General features: G+C 44.2%; 1 protein-coding gene and 1 pseudogene across 3 annotated transcripts in view; one reads left to right on the top strand and one right to left on the bottom strand.

Moving 5' to 3' along the window:
• Window positions 1–19,620, top strand: part of FRAS1 (Fraser extracellular matrix complex subunit 1) — a 499,229-nt gene extending 479,609 nt beyond the window's left edge. For 2 of the 3 annotated variants that reach the window (XM_051820195.2, XM_051820194.2), the window contains 4 exons: window positions 9,658–9,824; window positions 12,410–12,615; window positions 14,763–14,909; window positions 15,973–19,620. In XM_051820195.2, the coding sequence (XP_051676155.2) occupies window positions 9,658–9,824; window positions 12,410–12,615; window positions 14,763–14,909; window positions 15,973–16,566 (1,114 nt within the window). In that variant the 3' untranslated portion in view covers window positions 16,567–19,620. Of the gene's footprint in view, window positions 1–1,886; window positions 3,091–9,657; window positions 9,825–12,409; window positions 12,616–14,762; window positions 14,910–15,972 lie in introns of those variants that run through there. The other variant, XM_051820196.2, reaches the window with a different exon arrangement.
• Window positions 5,582–7,782, bottom strand: LOC127483228 (probable ATP-dependent RNA helicase DDX43; annotated as a pseudogene).
• Window positions 19,621–20,063: the final 443 nt, after the last annotated feature.

Here is a 20,063-nt window from a genome sequence, read left to right as displayed (position 1 = left end):
ATCATCCCAAATGTTCTTCAACTGAGGACTGGATAAAGAAATTATGGGATATGTACACCATGGAATATTACACAGCAGTAGAAAAAAAGTGAAATCCTGTCATTTGTAACAAAATGGATGAAACTAGAAAACATCATAATTAGTGAAATAAGCCAGTCCCCAAAAGATAAATACCATATGTTCTCCCTGATCTGTGATAACTAATAGAGTACCTAAAAGGTAATCTGTAGAAGTGAAATTGACACTTTGAGATGCAATGACTTACCAACCCTTGTCTCAACTGTTAAGGAATAGGTTTTTTTTTTTTCATACTATTTTTGAACTCTTTATTTGGTATAGATTTAATCATATGTACATAAAGCTAATTGAAAATAGATCTTAGTAAAAAAAATAAGAACGGGAATAGCAGAGGGAGGAGGAGGGAGAGTGGGTACAGTGGGAAGAATCACTGTGTTCCTAAAGTGTATTTATGAAATGCATGAAGTTTGTATTTATGAAATAAAAGTTTTCGGGGGGCGGGGAGAATGAGTAGGAAAAGAATAGGTTTGGAGAAGTAAGGGTGAGAAATTTGGCTGTTGGGCATCATGAGCCTGGCTCTAGTGGGGTGGACAACTTCTTTGGAGTGAACAAGTCACAACTGAGAGGCAAAGCAGGGGGAGTAATGCTCCAGAGTGCCATGGTCACCAAGTGAGACAGGGAAGGTAAGAAGGAAGGTGGAACTGGCTACAGTTAGGAAGAGCAGAGGACACATAATCTGATGGCAGCTACTGGGAATTTGTACTTATTTCTTACATTTTTAAAATTATTAAATATTTCATAAATATAGAAGGTGACATATAGTAGCTATGTAAGACAGATCTACCACAAGTCTCAATAAACAGAGCATAACAAGTACTCTGTGAGTACCCTCCGTGTCCTATCCATTCTTACCCCTGCCTTCCTCCCCACCAAAGTATCATAGCTGGTATTTGTATTTACCATCTCTGGTTTTGGCCTATAGTGTTACCTTTTGTTGACATGGTTTTCGTGCTTTGGGACTGGATATAGATCTTTCCTAGGACATGATCCTCTCCCCTGACTTTGTATTACTCAGTGAATCACTGATTGGTTCTTCCATGTTGGTTCATGCGCTACAGTCTGTGTTCACTGTGTTGAGGTAGTCATTGTGATGTATTTGGTCACTCTCTTTGGCTTATTACTCCAGAGTTTGTCCTTAAAAAAAAAAAAAGCTACCTTGGAGAAATGTTTTTGGTAAAGAGGAACAGTGGTTTGAAAATGGCAAAAAGGAGCAATAAAGACACAGCCTGGTACTGAGTAGGTTTGGATGCTACAGGGGAAGGATCCTGGTCCTGCAGTCAGGTGTCCTCATGTGACACCAAGGAAGCGTTAGAGATCCCCCACTACTACCACAGCTACCTTCTCCCTGGCCTTACCTTGCTTTTTATCTCCTATTCAGCTCTATATGCAACTAACAAATACAACACACACTTAACAAATCAAGACTGGCACAGAGAATGGAGACTATATTCAAAGGAACTGTGTCTCAATGTTGTGTCCTTAAAAATAATGTCAGGTTCATTACTTATACCATTTAATTAGTATTGAGCACCTTATATGCCAAGCACTGTGGTGGACTCTGGCAATATCAGTATCAACAAAAATCTGTTTCCCTGAGTCAGTAAATTAGCTCTTCGTGCAACTAATCATTATTTCAAAGCTGCTAAGGCCAAGTTAGCCCTGGTTTGTGCAGGCCCCAACTTCCTCCTATATCCCAGCCCTCTCCAATATGCCCACAGGGAGAACCTTCAACAGAAAGTAGGGCACGGTCAGAGGCATGCTTTTGGAAAAGTCAAGCATTGAAATGATCACCCATTCATTTTTCTTAGCAAGTGTCTATCAGAGCATTGAACAGACCCTTGGTGGCAAACAGAAATGATCCACAGAGCCTACCATGGAAAAGACTTCCGTCAGGTAGGCATACATTTAAGTAAAACGTCAAACCATGGTAAGCACTACAATAAAATGTAGAGTGTAACCGAACAGATGAAAAAGGATCCAACCTAACCTCGAAGGTGAGACAAAGGGGCAAAGCTTCCTAGATAAAGTGGTTCCTGAGTTGAAACCCACAGGACAGGATCAGGAAGAGAATACTGCAACAGACTGTTCAGCAAGTCAAAGCCAGAAATTCCAAATTCATTACCACTAACTTCAAATTGGCCCTTAGGGCTTCCAAGCAGTTGGTGATTCCCTAAACTGTCTAATGTCTTCCCTCAAGCCTGCTACATCTTCTCTGTCCTCTTCCTGAACCTCGTGTCCTTTTTTATTTAGGGGGCAGGAGTCACCAAAAGAGAAGTCACACAGGCTGCCACCATCCTAGCTAGCCACTTGCTCACACACCTCTGCCTAGACGGCTGTCAGCAGGGACAGACACCCAGTCCTACCCAAAGCCATCCACTCCACTCCTACAGTGGAACCTGAAGCCTGCTGCCCATGCCATATTGAACATCACACAAGCAACTGTCCCCTAAGAACCACTCCAGTCAGCCTAAGAACATGTTGTAACTTCTCCCATCCTTCACAATGGTATTTGAGTCCATTTCTCTCTTAAAACCCATCTTGCTTCGCCCCGTTGCTTCAGAATACTTTTCTGTATTCACAATTTCCTATTTATCATCATCCACCTTCACTGTAAAAAATTATTTATTGGGCGGCTGTTGTAATGCAGCAGGTTAAGATGCCACTTGCAATGCTGACATCCTATATCAGAGTGCTGCTTTGCGTCCCAGCTGCTCTACTCACCATCTAGTTTCCTGGTAATGCATGTGGGAGACCTTGATAGAGTACCTGGCTCCTGGCTTTGGCTGGCTGTTGCAGCCATTTGAGGACTGACCAGATAGAAGATCTGTCACTCTGCATTTCAAATACGTAGATAAACCTTTTAAAAATTATTTGAAAAGCAGAGAGAGAGAGACAGAGTTCCAACCTGCTTGTTCACTCCAGGTGATGTATGTTCAGAATCAGAAATACTAGTACAGCGTAGAGAAAAAATTAAATTGTATAGAAAGGTCATTATAGCACAAAAAATGGTAGAGGTAAAAACTTGGCAAAATGCCTTCTGAGAGGCTTGGTAATGTGTCAGTGGTAAATACATATTTTGATACATCAGTTCTAGGAATGTGTTTTATAAATATGCCTGTTTACAGGAGATTTAAAGCAATGTTTACACTAGGAAAAGAATGTAACGATTGTCTGGCAAGGGAGCTAAATGGATAAACTACAGGTATTACTGGGCATGTGGACTATCTTTAAAGATATCTGTTAAAAGCAGAAAAGCAAAGTACTCTAGTATTGGCTGGGCTGGAACTCAGAGTCGTGAACTCAGTTGAGGTCTCCCATGTGTTTGGCAGGGATGTGGGTGCTTCAGTTATCCCCTGCTGTTTCCTAGGGTGCACACATTAACAAGAAGCTGAAATTAGGAGATGGAGCTGGAACTCGACTCAGGCACTCTGAAACGGGATGCAGACATCTCAAGCAATGTCTTAACCACTGTGCCAACTGCCTGATCCCATCATCTCTTAATGCCACTCCAATCAAGCTTCCTCTCATACTCTCACCCCAGCTTGCTCTTATCAAGGTCAACACCGACTGTGCTATTCTAGGGAGTGGGCCTCAGCTCTCCTGTTTGTGACCTCTCACCCACACTTGGCAGTTGTTCAGTGCCTCCTTCAGACTCTTCTGCAGTCAATGGGGTGTCCCACTGTGAAGTCTTGCCTTCTACCTACCTGCTTCTCCTCAGTGTTTTGGAATGTTGTAAGGACCAGGCTTGACGTCCTGTCACTTGCTTGATGACCCCACTGCACATCCATTCAAGTGTTTAGATACAAATGAACACCTCCAGCCCTGAATCTCTCTCCAAGTAAGCCCTGCATGTCAAATTGACTTCTCAGCAACTCCGCTCCACTCGGCTCTTAGAGGCCTCTCAAATGTAGCATGTCCAAAAACTAAGTTCTTCATCTTACCCCACCATGTAAATTCCTCCCGTGTTTCTATCTAGCAAAGGGCATCTATCCCTCTACCCGATTTGTAAATAAAGTCTTCTTTTGGAAAACAGCTACACCTGCTGTTTTGGTGTTTTCCAGAGTTGAGAGGTTGCACAGAAACCACATGGCTTACCACGTGTATCAATTCTCTGGCCATTTACAAAAACAAAAGTCCATCTCTGTTCTGGGTGCTTACAGCCAAATCCTTAGAAACATCTTTGAGTTTTCCCATACTCTTGAACTGCCAGCAAAGCTTATGGATTTCCCTTTTAAAATCTACTTGGGAATCCAGCTGTTCTCACTGCCTGTGTATCAGTAGTCCCCAGTAAGAGCCACTGTCTTCACGTGCCTGGATTAAACAGCCTAATAGGTCCTCTTGCAGCTACCCTGCAGTCTCTGCTCAACCCAGAAGACCCCCTTCCCTGTCTCAGAACTCAAGTTTAAGTAAAAGCCTCACGTCCTTAAGGTACAGGGAAAGCCTTAGATGATCTGACCTCCAGTTCCCAACCTGACCTCATGGCCCTCACCAGCTGGCTGACCGTTTCTCTTGTTGATCAGGTGCACCCATGGCCCAGCACCTTTGCCTGGGGAGCGTGCTCTCCAGGCAGCCACTCCTGCCTTACTCCCCGCCTCTCTCAGGCCTCTGCATGAATGTTCTCCTCACTAAGGCCTGCGATTTTCTTTCTGAGTAACACTGCAGTGAACATGGGAGTGTGGATACCTACACAAAGTGCCAATTTCACCTCCTTTGAGTCCACACTCAGAGGAGGGATTGCTGGGTCACATGGTGCCTCAATTTTACACATTCTGAAGAGCCGGCATCCTGTTTTCCATAATGGCTGGAACAATTTTTTATTTTTTGTTTATCCAATTGAGTTTTATTGTGGAAATGTTTCATAACATACCGAGTCACAAACTCTCATCCATCATCCAGCTTTGGGAACTTGTTAAGAAAATCTCACATCTTGCATTTCTAGAAATGAGTTTGAAGTAGGTGGTTTCTGGTGTTAGCTCAATCAACCTTGCTAGAATGTTTTTGCTTTTCTTCTTTTAACAGATATCTTTAAAGATAGTCCACATGCCCAGTAATACCTGTAGTTTATCCATTTAGCTCCCTTGCCAGACAATCGTTACATTCTTTTCCTAGTGTAAACATTGCTTTAAATCTCCTGTAAACAGGCATATTTATAAAACACATTCCTAGAACTGATGTATCAAAATATGTATTTACCACTGACACATTACCAAGCCTCTCAGAAGGCATTTTGCCAAGTTTTTACCTCTACCATTTTTTGTGCTATAATACCTTTCTATACAACTTAATTTTTTCTCTACGCTGTACTAGTACTCCTGATTCTGAACATATATTAGACTTTAGGCAATTGGTTAGAGAGCTAACACTTTAATAATTGAAGAAATACTCGGATATACTGATTGTAATAAATACACTAACAAAGCCTAGTTTATACAGGCAGGCCTGAAGGCCCAGTAGGTAAAATTTTACCTCTGCTGGGCTAATGCCACTTTTCAGTAAGACATAATTAATAAAACTTTTTGGGCTTCCCTTGAGGTCTTCCAACTTTTTTTTCCATTTCTTTTTTCAGTTTGTTTGCCTTGTACTGCTCAGCCATGATTACAAACTCCTCTGGGGTACTCCAATTTGCTGTTTCTTGAATATTAATCAGGCCAGTGACAATCCTCAAGTCATTTCTGGCAATAAGGGTAACTGACTATCCAATTCTCCCTGCTCTTCAAATGCACCCTACTCTGTGAACATACTCTTCAACGTTCTGGGGAAAATCATAATCATAGTCATGCATATCATTGCCATCCAGTCCATATGATGCTAAATCAGTAGCAGTATTCTCACTCAACCTGTTTTAAAGTTCAATGCTTTCTCCCAATCTCTTTGTTCTCTCCTGCCATGCAGAGATTCTACTGACATGTGTGGGAGAACTAGGACACTTGACAATGATCAGCTTTTCTACTGAGGAAGGCTGTGACTTTGTCTTTAGGTGACATATTTGGTAGGAATTTTTGTAGATGCATTTTTTTCTCTTCTTCAGTGGTGAAGATTATATTTTTGCTTTACTGTATTTATAGCAGCTGGGTCCAAGGTTCCAACATACTCAATCATCAGCTCTTTCAAGTATGACTGTGTGAGTCAATGGGCACCATATGGCCAGGTTGCACTTGTCATAACTGTGTGCCTATCTGGGTGCATGTTTAATAAAATCTTCCTTATCTGGGGTTCATGTCTCATGTCCAACATCTCATTTACTTCATCTAAAACTAAACAGGGGAGCCCATGCTGTGGTGTAGCAGGTAAAGCTGCCACTCGCAGTGCTGGCATCCCATACAGGCTCCAGTTCCAGTCCTGGCTGCTCCACTTCCAATCCAGCTCCCTGCTAATGCTCCTAGGAAAGCAGTGGAAGATGGTGCAAGTCCTTGGGCCCCTGCACCCATGTGGGAGACTGGGAAGAAGCTCCTGGCTTCAGATCAGCCCAGCTCCAGCCATTGTAGCCATTTGTATGTGAACCAGTGGATCTAAGATCTCGATCTCTATCTCTTGATCTCTCTTTCTCTCCCCCACCTCCCCGCCTCTGCCTTTCAAATAAGTAAATAAACCTTTAAAAAAAAAAAAGCAAGTTATGCTTTTGAGTTTGATGAAATTATTCATTTGTAAGTCAGCTAGTCTTCTAGGAGTTGTAGTAATGATGTCTATGCCTTTTGAAATGTCTTGTATTTGTGCATTTCAATCACCACCACCACATATACAAACACTTCTGAGATTCTTGTGTGACTGCTTAAAACATCGAGTTTGCCCTTGAAGAGCTAACTCTCAGGTGAGTGTAAGAACCGGCATGCAGGTCCATTCTTTCTCTCTCTACTGACTGGTTGACAACCAGGATGAATAAGTCCAGGCATTAAATATGACAGTGGCTTCCTGGTTCCAGTTTAGGCTACTCCTATGACAGCTATTCCTTGTTGATCTATTGGCCATTCCTGCTACTGAATTAGTGTTAGCTTTTTAATATGTTTCACGACCTAAGGGTAAGTTTGAAAGGAATCTTCAAATAGGCAGGATTGGGAACTGGACTTTTCTCCCTTCTCTCAAGTCACACATTACATGAACATTTTCCTTCCTCCAGTTGTCTGTCTAATATTATGCCATCAAGCTTGCTTTTTTCTGCCTCTATGTGAAGTTTTAATTAACTGGAGGTAACTCAGCTCTGTGACTCAATTATAATTTTTTGTTTTATGAGAAAATCATTGATTACCACTTTTGCTTTTGTCTGCATTGCTTAGCTGCCAAGAATTTTTAGTACTCCTTCAGGAGTTCCTTTTATTATCTGCATTTTCATATTTGTTGTACTTTGTATCTCTTTTGATCCACCACGACCACCATTTACCATGCTGACCAATTCACTCTTCCAGTCAAAAGAGAGGTGATTCCCTCCAATCAGTAGCTACAATTTCACGTCCAGAGGGGTCTCTCCAGCCACCTCCCCTGCTGACCCATGCTCCCTTTGCCTGGGTTCTTCCACAGGCCTCCTATCCAGGGCCCAAGACACTGTTGACCCTCACCAGGCAGCAACAACCCAGACACAGGCAATGGCTCCTGCATCTTGCTTTGACATCCTTAAAAAGATCCAGTGTTTCCAACATCGTTCTGTGTGGCTCTGTATCACCTCACTGCAGTATCAGAGAGCTAACGTTCCCTTATCTTACCTTCTAACATGTTACATGATTTTTAACTTATTTGTGTACAGATAAACTCTTTGTTAAGATGTAACCTCCCTGCAGGCATGTTTTTCTGTTTTAGCCTCATATAAATTCCCATTACTCCAACAGTGTCTGTTGTCTGATGCATGCTCAGTGAATATTTACATAAATGGGGCTATAGAGATCATGGGGCCGGCGCCGCGGCTCACTAGGCTAATCCTCCGCCTTGCAGCGCTGGCACACTGGGTTCTAGTTCCGGTTGGGGCGCCAGATTCTGTCCCGGTTGCCCCTCTTCCAGGCCAGCTCTCTGCTGTGGCCAGGGAGTGCAGTGGAGGATGGCCCAAGTGTTTGGGCCCTGCACCCCATGGGAGACCAGGAGAAGCACCTGGCTCCTGCCTTCGGATCAGCGCGGTGCCGGCCGCAGCATGGCGGCCATTGGAGGGCGAACCAAAGGCAAAAGGAAGACCTTTCTCTCTGTCTCGCTCTCACTGTCCACTCTTCCTGTCAAAAAAAAAAAAAAAAAAAAAAAAAAGAGATCATGGAATAGAGAACTGTCAACAGACCTAAAGAAGGTAGATTTGAGTCAATCCTAGAGAAGGAGGAAGAGTAGCAGGAGATAAGTCTGGACAAAGAAGCAAAGGCCAAAGCTTTTGTAGGTCATGTTGGTCTACATTCTAAGAGCTATGTGGGACCACTAAAGGATCTTAAAGTTGAGTTTTTAAAAATTACAGTACCTAAGTCTATCATAGTCAGTATACTAGAGGCAACTAAACCTGACTCCAGGTACATCTGTGTGGCCCTTCACGAGGATATGCACTTCCAGAAAGATCTCTTTGAGGTCTCTTTGAGTCAGCCACCAAGGACAGCAGTCAGATGTGTGTTCCCAGAGTTCAGAGGTGAAACCTGAATCAGAGAATTAAATTTGGCCTCACTACATTTAAGATAACCAATGCAGTGACAAGGCCAAGGTCATCCCAGGTGAAACTGAGGTAGAGGGTCCTAGGACTGAGCGTTGAAGCACCCTGATCTGCAGAAGTAGGCAAAGAAGGAAGGGACTCACAAAGGGAGTCAGGTAGGAAGGTGCCAGGAAAGAGGATCACCTAGCACTGAAAAGTGTGACATTGATTAAACAAGTTTTTATAGACTGAGTGAGTCCAAGTTTCAGAGTATGTGGATCTGAGAAGAAAATGACTGGGGAGCACCCTGTCTCTGAACCCTCTAGCAATCAAAGAGTAACTCTGGGATTCTTAGAATGAAGATGTACCAAAAAAAAAAAAAAAAAAAAAAAGCTAATGGTATACATGAGACTGGGTACTTCCTAAAGAAAAGAGGTTCATTTAGCTCACAGTTTCAAAGGCTAAAAAAATCTACGATCAGATGGCCTCATCAATTGGGCTGCTAGGGAGGGCTTCACTGGCCATGGCACATCCCAGGGATGATATCATAGTGGGAGCACATGCAAATCGGAAGACAGGGAACCCTAGTTACACTAGGGTCCCATGAGAACTTTATTAATCCCTTCCAGGGGTACACCCCAATGACCTAATGACCTCCCGCAAGACCCCACCTCTTTAAGGTCCCACTACCTCTTGATCTCACCGCACTAGGAACCAAGCTTCCAATACATGAACCTTTATGGTCCGAACCACATCTAAACCATAGCAGGTCTCAGAGGATTCTAAAGGCTAATTATGTCATTCCTTGTCAAAAATAAAAATCAGATAACCTCATAACAGCCAAAGTCCTTCTCCCACAGGCATCTCTTTATTCAGTAACTGACACCACAACAAAGCCTGGTACACAGCTGTGAGAACGGTAGAGAAGGGAGGCCGTTCAGTGACAAGTGCAGAGCTGACCCTCCTCTCAAGGCTGCCGTTTCTCCCACGTTTAGATTCCTGATACCCATTGCGTTCCAGCAGACCAACCGCCCTGTGCCTGTAGTGTATTCGCTCAACACTGAATTTCAGCTCTGCAATAACGAGAAGGTGTTCCTGATGGATCCCAACACATCTGACATGTCCCTGGCAGAGATGGACTACAAAGGAGCCTTCTCTAAAGGTAAGTTGCTGGCTCTGCCTGGACTTGAGAAGCTTTGGGGAAGACCCTGCCCTAGCACCTCTGCTTATCAGCTTTCAGTCAGCTTGCTAAGGGAAGATTCCCTGGGGTTGGTTCCCGGGCAGCCAAGAGCAGACCCCCATCCTTCACATTTCGCAACAGCATCACATACTTGGCACCCTGTGATGACAGCATGCTGATGTGGAAAAGCACCGAGACTTCCGACCTGACTTTCAGCGACTGGCCAGCTTTGGGTTAAGCTGCTTCATCTCAGTTTCTCAGAGATTGCAGTAGTACCCCCACTGCCTCCCAGCCTCAGAGGGATGACAAACACCTTACTCTACACGATACTTCAACTACCAGCGTTATCCCTCTGCTCACCGCTCCCACCCCAGACATGGTCCCTTGACTTTTCCAAAGCTTGCTCCTTCTCCTCCTTCAGGTCTGAGTAAATGTTAGCCCCCTGCAAGAGCTTTCCCTGGCTACACCATACCATCTAATATGGGTCTCCATATTCTCCACTTTTGTAGAATGCCGTCCATTGTTTATGGTACTTAACACAGTTTTAACATCTAATATACACACTAGGCATATATCTTGGACACTCAGTCCAAAGAGAGGCTGTGATCAGATATCCAATTTGCATACCATAGCACCTTTCCCAGGTCTCTACTGAACAAATGAATTACCTGCTTTTCCTCTATGACCCCCATCAGCCTCTTTCCTATCTTTTATCTCTTGTCTTCTCATATCTTTAACACATTCAAGTCTTGCCCAACACAGAAATAAACATGCCATTCACCCTACCTGCCCCACAAGCATCAGCCCAGTTTCTCCTTTTCCTTTCTCTGACAAATTTCCAGAGTGGGGAGTTCACAGCATCCCTGTGGCCCCTCTTGACCTTCCCTTTGCTGCACCCTAGAATCCTCCCTGTTGTAGCTCTGGATTCTCTTAAAAGTGACACCAAATTCATGTGTTTGACATGTTTCCTGTTTGGCTTCCTCTGCATCAGTCCCACTGGACACCACGTGGCCTCTCAGCTCACTTCTCTCTCCTACCTGGAGTCCTCGACCCTTTGGCCCTTCCATGCTGGAGTACCCACATCCCATGCTTGGCTCCCCTGAACACTGTGTCTGGTCATCCCATAGTTTTGACCACATGATTGCTCTGATTCTCCTGTATTCCTACTACTCCACAGCCATTCCATAAAAACCTGGCCTTATCCCTGATCTCCCCTGAGATACCTTTCTATACTTCCACCTGCACACCTGAACTGCTGACCCTCTCTGAGTGGGAGGTCTCCCAGAAGCCCAGAGTTGTCTAGGACTGGACTTTTCCCCTCCCAGACATGCACCTCTCACATATGCTGCCCATTGCCTGCTGCACCAGCACACTTCAAGGTTATCCTCATCTCCTTCAGATCCCACAGCTGCCTACACTATGGTTAGCTGAATAGGATGCCTGGACATTTTCCAAATGCATCCCCTTGCCTCACAGCTGTTTTAGGTACCTGTGTCACACCAGAGCACTGAAATAGCCATGCCTGGTCTCTGTAACTCAAGTCTCCTCATTCTCCACACTCTTAAAGTCCAGGGGTGCTATTATTACATCCCTGCTTGCAAGCTCCTGGAACTGTACATCACTTAGCTATGCAGTTCCAGCATCATCAGCAGTTTGTCTATCTTCCCTAGGGTCCCTACTATCAGGTCCTCTGCACATCCTGCCCCACCAGTCACACTAACTTACTTAGCACTGTGTAGTCAGTGTTTGGATAAGCATTGGACACATCGTGGCTGTGGGACCTTGGATAAAACACAATCTTATCTCTTGGGATCTTGAGAGAGGATTAAGATGGTATAGGTAAAGAACTTGGCACTATGGCAGGCATGAAGCAAACAATTGCTACTCCAAGACTCACACCCATCCAGCAGTCAGTATTTTGTACATGGACTCTGTTTTGCCTAGAATGTTTTCTTCTGCCTCACTGTAATCTCCTGAATGTTCTGAAAATTGTCTACTCCCATTTCAAGATGCTCTCAATTATTTCTCTTTAGTCCTTGCACAGCTTTTCCCAGGCAAATTTCTATACTTGCTTTGTGCCCATTCAACGTGACAGCTTTCTCCGTCGTGATATGTAACAGGATGCCACTATGGGTTGCTCAGCCACCCTTACCACCTGCTAGCTTTGGGACTTCCATTAAGTCACTTAGCCACTCAGTGCCTCAACTTCCTCATCTGTAAAACTGATCACTCCATGAGTTACTGCATGAGAAGGACTTAGTTACTACCTGGAAGATAGTTAACATTTATCAGTTGTGCTATTTTTATTAATCATTGTGCTTTTATTTTTCTCCTCTCAACTGCATCTCCCATTTCCCTTGTGTATAATCAAGTGCTTGATATACCGGAAATGCTTAATTAATGCTTATTGAGTAAAACAAATGGGTAACTTAGGGCACCAAGGAATCCGAGAGTTCTCCCTCCAAAGGTACTTTTAACTGTAAGAGAGTATGTTAAACCCTCTCTACCCTTGACATTTCTCTTTCATCTTGAAGCCTGACCTAATTAATGCCTTTCCATCTTTTCAGGTCAGATCCTCTATGGCCGAGTACTTTGGAATCCAGAACAAAACCTTAATTCTGCTTACAAGCTGCAGCTGGAGAAAGTCTATCTGTGCACCGGCAGGGATGGCTACGTGCCTTTCTTTGACCCCACAGGGACTGTCTACAACGAAGGGCCACAGTATGGATGCATTCAGCCCAACAAACACCTGAAACACAGATTCCTGCTCTTGGTATGCACACTGCTGGTGTCAGACAAAGGACACCGAGTATATCTCCTCAACTAGGGATGCTGCCTACCCTAGACAGAGCTCTACTCTTGATGGTTTTTCCTCTGTACATTTTTGTTGTTTCCCTCTCATCAGCTCAATACAAGGACACAAATGTGATGGTGGCGAACCAGACAAACTATTATTGATGGCCCAGGAAGAAGGAACTCTAGGCCAGTATTTCTCAAAGTATGATCAGGACAGGGTAGGCATTTAGCTGAGACGATTAAGACACTCACATCCTGTATCAGAGTACATGGGTTTGATCCCTGGCTCCAGCTCCTGACTCCAGTCTTCTTCCAATGCAAACCTTAGGAGATAATAGATGATGTCACCTGTGATGCCACCCACCTGGGAAACCTGGTTTCAGCTCCCAGCTCCTGGCTTGGCCCAGCTGTCATAGGTATTAGGGAAGTGAACCAATGGATCAGAGCTCTCAAGAGTAAATTTTTAAAAATTGAAAAAAAAGTATCCCTAATACTCTTTCAGTGAGTCCACAAGGTCAAAATTATTTTCCTATTAATATGATAATGCCTGCCTTTTCATACTCATTCCTTCATGAGTGAAGAGAATATGAAAACTTGTAACTAATCTTCAAAAAATCATTTACCTAGTTTTTATTTCAAGTCAAAAATATCCCATTATATGAAAATACCTGAAATATATTCCTGCCTTTCCAACTATATAAGCTGTGCAAGACCAGATTTTCCTTATATGCCTCATTCAAAACTTGCACATTACACAGACTGAACACAGAAGCAGGTTCTGAGGACCCAGTTCTTTCCTAGAAATTTGCTGAAGTGTAAAACAATGCATCACACTGAGAGGGAGGGAATGAGTACAGATATTTTCACTAAGAAAGTATTAATAGGAGCTGGTGCTACAGCACAGTGGGTTAATCTGTAGCTTGTGCTGCCAGCATCCCATACGGGTGCTGATTTAAGTCCCAGCTGTTACACTTCTGATCCAGCTCCCTGCTAATGTGCCTGGGAAAGCAGTATAGGATGATCCAAGTGCTTGAGCCCCTACGCCCACATGGAAGACCCAGATGAAGCTCCTGCTTTGAACTGGCTCAGGTCTGCTGGTGCAGCCATTTGGGGAGTGAATCACCAGATGGGAGATTCTCTCATTTTCTTTCTCTCTCTCTAACTCTGCCTTTCAAGTAAATAAATAAGTATTTAAATAAATTAAAAATAAAAAGCATTAATATGTAATGGATTTGTCATTTTAAAATGAATCTTTTTCAGGTTTAATTTTTAACAGAGTAAATAATGATAGATCTGTCACTAAGCATAAGCTCTTTCAGGTTCCTGATTTTTAAGTGTGGCAAGGGTCTTGAGACCCAGTACTTTAAAAAAAAATCGTGAAAAATTCATTGAGACAAGTTTATTGTGGTGCAAAAAGGTTTTTTCTTGAGATTATTCTATTTATATTTAACAGACAGAGAGAATAAGAGACTGACAGGTCTTCTATCCACTGGTTCATTCCACAAATGCTACATCAGCCAAGTCTGAGCCAAGCCAAAGCCAGGAGCTAGGACTCGATCAGCGAGGTGGCAGAGACCAAGCACTTGAGCCAGCTTCACTGCCTTCCCTGGTGCTTGAGCAAGAAACTGTTGATCAGAGGCACAGCAGCCAGGATTCAAACCAGCACTCCAGTATGGGATGTGGGCATCTCAAGTGGCCACTTAACCCACCGTGCCGGAACACCAGGCTAGTCTAAAAAAGCTTTTGAGGGATATCCAAAAGGCTCATGGAAAATGTGTAGTGTGAAAAAAAACTGCATGGATTTCAAAAACGTTTGCATCACCCCAAAACTATAATATTCCATTTTTTCCACAAACATTTTGAACTACCCTCTTGGCTTGAGAATTATCAGTCAAGGCTGTCCCACTGTTTGTGTTTCGGGATCACAGGGGATGATCATTTCTTACAGACGACCATGAGTGGCCAGGGGCAGCTGCTGACGAACGGAGAGACCATCCACAATGCATGCTCCCCAGACCCAAGCCAGAACAGGAGTGGAGAGTGCCTCTGTCCTCCCAGGGACCACCACCTACCACTGCACTGGTTCTCTTCTTAAAGCCTGTGTTTCTTTTTCTGCAATCCCAGGACCGCAGTCAGCCAGAGGTCACAGATAAATACTTCCACGATGTACCTTTTGAGGCCCACTTTGCTTCCGAGCTGCCTGACTTCCATGTGGTCAGCAGCATGCCAGGTGTGGATGGCTTCACTCTCAAAGTTGATGCCCTCTACAAGGTGAGTTTGGTGAGAAGAGACGCGTAGGCCCAGTTCCACTGTGTAGCTTGCAGAAGAGCAGGACCACATCAGCTCTGGATTTCCACTTTTATTAATTGCATTCTTGTTGGCAGGTCTTTGTCACTGCCATTAAGTTCACCATTCACCCAAAACTGTCACCGTCTATCCCCAGTAGACCAAAGCAATAATAAATTCCTAGTTTGCATTGTGGGCATCAGGCCTGCATAGCTATTCCAGTTGTTCCTAACTTCTTTTATGTTGCTTACTTTTTGTCTCTAGCTGAGCCAGCCAGTTTTCACAGGCATGTGGAACACAGACAACAAAATCATTAATTCAGTGTATCTATTTAGAATGAAAGTTGATAAGCAAAAATACCCTAAATCCCAGAAATAAACCTGAGTTTCTATGATCAAATTTCACTTTTTTTTTTTTTTTTTTTTTTTTTTTTGGTTTCCAAATAGTAATCCATCACCTAGGATTTCACAACTAGCACCTCTTTTCAGAAGTTATTTCAAAACCATGGAGGGTTTCAATGGGGGCAGATGAAAGGGAAATAAAATGTGTACTTGATGATTTCATCTCTCAGGGTAATCTAGGAAGTATTAGGATTTCACAACTTTTTGTCAAGAATCTACTTTGCAGAGTGGATGTTAAGTGCATGTTTCTTGAATGACTTTTTTAGCTGAAAGTCAGCAATAAATAGTAAACTAGACAAGAAACAGTTGAAGGTCACAAGGAGTAAGTGTGGTTATCAATATCACTATTTCACTGCTATGACTAACAAACCTCAAACATTCACTTAGCTCAAGAGACCACGGAAGGCAAAATCTTAGACTATTCCATGCATTGGGAGGAAAACAGAAAAGAATGAGTAGCTGTTTACCCTAATTTAGAAATAAAATAGAACCCATATTTGGCTCAGTTCTCTTAGTAAACACTTGAGACCACTCCCCCATCCAGGCATACAGTGGCAACTGCCTCTCCAGTTCCTTCTTTCCTTCTATAGTGGTCTGTAGGGCAACGGTGACGTGTTTGCTCTGTCTCCCATTTCTCTCCTGGGCAGGTGGAGGCAGGACACCAGTGGTATCTCCAGGTAATCTACATTATTGGCCCTGACACCATCGCAGGGCCCCGGGTCCAGCGCTCTCTCACAGCCACCCTGAGACGCCACCGAAGGGACCTGGTGGACCCCAGTGGCCAACTGACCCTTGACGATTCCCTCATCTATGACAATGAAGGGGACCAAGTCAAGAATGGCACGAACATGAAGTCCCTGAATCTGGAGATGCAAGAGCCCATTGTGGCCGCTTCCCTGTCCCAGACTGGGGCGTCCATTGGCAGTGCCCTGGCTGCCATCATGCTCCTACTTCTGGTGTTTTTGGTGGCTTGTTTTATCACCAGGAAATGCCAGAAACAGAGGAAGCAACAACCATCAGAGGACATTTCGGAGGAATACCCTCTGAATACCAAGGTGGAGGTGCCCAAGAGGAACCCGGACAGGGTGGAGAAGAACGTGAATAGACAGTACTGCACCGTGCGGAACGTCAACCTGCTCAGTGATGCACAGGGGGTGTACACGTTCAAGGGGGCTAAAGTGAAGAAACTGAATCTAGAAGTCAGAGTCCACAACAACCTACAAGACGGAACGGAAGTTTAATGGCGGGGACCCGTGTGTATTTTTTCTAAAGTCATTTTTATAAAACAAGGGGAAATACTGGTATTTTTGTAATCTTGCAGATTAAAAAAAGGGAAGACTGTAGCTTTGAGTGGCACCTGGCACACATCACATGCATCAACTCACAACTGAGCTACCTCATGAAGCAAAGAACCACTGAGACCCCCTCTCCCCCCAGTGTTGGAGTAGTCACTTCGATGGATCCCTCCAATAGCTTCAGCAGCTCCTTCCGTGTGGCTGATCTTAGAAACAAGTATTCTAGTTATCAGGACAGATGTGAGACAGGTTAGCCGGTGGTTTTCAGAGGACTGGGGCATGGGCCATGGCAGATCCCTAGGAAACTAGGGTGTGTTGCATAGTCTTTGGCCTCCCACCAACACCCCAACTTTCTTCTTCCTGGGCTTCCAGGCAGCAGAAGACAAGTCAGTGACACCCAGATTCCATCCAAAATTGTGCTCATCAGCACGATGTAGATATCTGCTCACTTCCCCCTCGACGTAACACTGCCACGGCCTCTTTGCTCTTCCTGAGTCCATTCCCCCTGGGAGTCTCCATGTGCTTTAGATGAGCAACTTCTCTGCACTTCACAGGAGAAACCCTGGGTCTTTTCTGTCAGACTCCAGCACAGAGGACTTCCCCTTACAAGGGGGGGGGGGTGCTGAAACCCTGGGCAAGGAAGGGCCTGGCCAGCTTCTCAACTCACAGGAGTGACGGCTTCACTCGAGGCCTGGCGTGATGTCTCCATTTCTCACTGGTGAACACTGCACTGAAACATCCCTCCTGACAGATACTGCAAACAGGATCGGTACACCGTGGCCTTGGTAGTCAGCATCACCACCCTTTCCTGTTGCACCCAGGCTTAGGCTTGTCCATTACTATACTGGGCCAAGTGCTCTGGAGCTGTTGGTATTTAATTTTGTTGTTTCAGGATAGTAAGTGATTCAGTTAAATATGGCACGTTAGGAGACAGCCGAGGTCAAGGTCAAGTCAAACATACACACGTTCTCTTTGCTGTGTGTATCATAGCAAATACCTCCCTGCTACTGTATTTCAAGGATTTCTCTTTGGGGGGAGGGTTCTTTTTTGGTAGCTCAGGCACTTTTTTTTTTTTTTTACCCCATCAGCTCATGACAAGGCCATCAATACATGGCTTTCAAGTGATTTGTGCTCTAATATCAGCTTAACGCTTGTGAGTAGCGTGTACACAGTTTGCTTTTGTGTTTTGCTTCTGCATTATTGACAAGAATACAAGCATGCATGTCATGTTTTGAATCAGAGGCACAATTCCATTCCTTAGGAGGAAACCCATGCTGTCTCCCAGATGCATGGCACACTATGATCACCCAGCAAATAACGGCATTCACCTTGCGTAACACTTGTAGTAGGATGACTCAAGCTCTCTGAGAACATTCCAAACAGAACACACCCTGGTACTAAAAGCCAGCAGGAATAGCCATGAAAGGGTGCAGGAAACCACTAGACTCCAGCTCCTTACGTAGGACCTGTGTGAGCCATGCCTTTGTTCTTCAGCAGTGCCTTGCACATTACAAGCACTCCAGAAATATTTGTTGAGTGAGTAATAAATGGTGTAATGAGTGAGTGAAAGAAAAGCTTAGGGCGGGGAAGTGAGAGGACGGTAGCAATGTCACGAGGGTGGGTAGAGGAAAACAATTCTCTCTTCTACTTGAATTGTGAAGTCTTCTAGTTGGAAGAAACACTCCTTTATATAGGCATGATGTGGCTGTGGCCTTAAGGAGACCTCAACAGGGAAGTTGTATTAATGTGTTAGCAAGAAGGGAGCCTGAATCAGCATCCAGAACAGGAGACTCACAGGGAAGTCTCAGCTTTCTGGGGTGAGAGAAGGTTTCAGGAGGGGAGGGGTGGAGGTGAGCCTGTGAACTCTTGTCTGGTCAGGAGCAGCATGAGCAATTTGGGGCAGAACTCCTGGAGCATCCTTGTGGACGTTCAGGACCGGTGGCTCATGGCTGGAGAGCTGATCAGCCAGCACAGAATCTTTTTCAGAATGAACTGGAGGGTACATGTTGATGAACAAGGACACGGAGCCAACCACTGGTAGAGCAACTTTGCATTGGGCTAGCCAGAACGCTTACACAGGAAAACACCACCTTTCCATCTGCTTACATATCCTTCTTGCACACTCCTTCCATGACTCCTAAATAGGGCACACGCATGGGAAGAATGCACACAGGTCACAGAATGAGGCTGCTATGTGGAGGTATAAGGACAGAGCCATAGAGTGCTGCCAGCAGCCTCCAGTATGAGTTCTGCAGTGACAAGGGCAACACCCTGTGATGACCTGGCAATGGTGAACTCTAAAAAGAAAGCCCACGGACTATCACTGCCTCTCGTTCTTTCTACCCTTCACCCCACTGCATATGCTTTGTTGAATGCCAGTACTGCTTTAGTGGACGCACGCTTGTTAAATAGGAAGTGTTAAGATACATGGGGTTGAGATTTACCCGTTGGGTATAGAATCATTCATTTATGTGTCACACTTCATCTTAGCGATCGGATAATTGGGTGACTAATAAGGATGGTATTTCAGTTTCTATAACTTGCTCACTAATGCTTTGTGTGTTACTAACCATTGATATCATGCATTCAGGTAAGAAGGAACAAAACTCCCTCTGGGGTTGCTACCAGATATTGCATGCTGGCTGTGCGGGTTGAAAGAATGAATGGTCAGCACCGTTTTTCTGCCTTGCTGCCCCTGTATTATACCCTAGGCTTCTGCTGGAGGCCTCCTGCAGATTCTTTCTGTTGGATGGGAAATAGTGTTGGGATGTGTTTGCACAATCTTTGATGTTCAGCCTCAGTCTCCTATAGGTATTTGTTATTTTTTGGTACTACACACCTGCTCAGACTGAGTGAAACATTTGTGGTGCTGTCAACCTGATTTCTTGACCCTAAATGATTTTTGTATTTCTAATATGAATTTGTGTGTTATGAATTTCTGATATCTCCAATAGCATATACCATTATATGAATTTGTATTAATAAATAACATTCTGGTTAGTTTGTTTTGCTGTGTTCTTTTTAAGATTCAGCTCACTAGCACTGACATAGTCATTTAGGTAGTAAGATCACTCTGAAATTTGAGGCAGTTTTTTGCAAAAAAAAAAAAAAAAAAAAACCCTGCAGTAGGGCTGCATCTGACACACATAAACTGTGCTAACAGGAAGATGCTGAACAAATTACATATCCTCAGATTGTCATAGCTCTTCTTTTGCAAATCAGTTGAAACCTCAGGTCAAAGAGGAGTTATTAAAATCTCCATACATACTAGGGTGATCTATATTATCAGAATGGGTGTCTGGCACAGTGGTTAAGATGCCACTTAGGATGTCCATGTCCCAGAACAGAGTACCTGGGTTTGAGTCTTACTCTGCTACCAATTCCAGCTTCCTGCGAATGCACACTCTGGGAGGCAGTAGGCGATGGCTCAAGTACTTGGGTCC

Source organism: Oryctolagus cuniculus, chromosome 8 (assembly GCF_964237555.1).
Source record: "Oryctolagus cuniculus chromosome 8, mOryCun1.1, whole genome shotgun sequence".
NCBI lineage: Eukaryota > Metazoa > Chordata > Mammalia > Lagomorpha > Leporidae > Oryctolagus > Oryctolagus cuniculus.
Note: the sequence above shows the minus strand (reverse complement) of the source record. Positions and strands in the feature narration are given on the sequence as shown.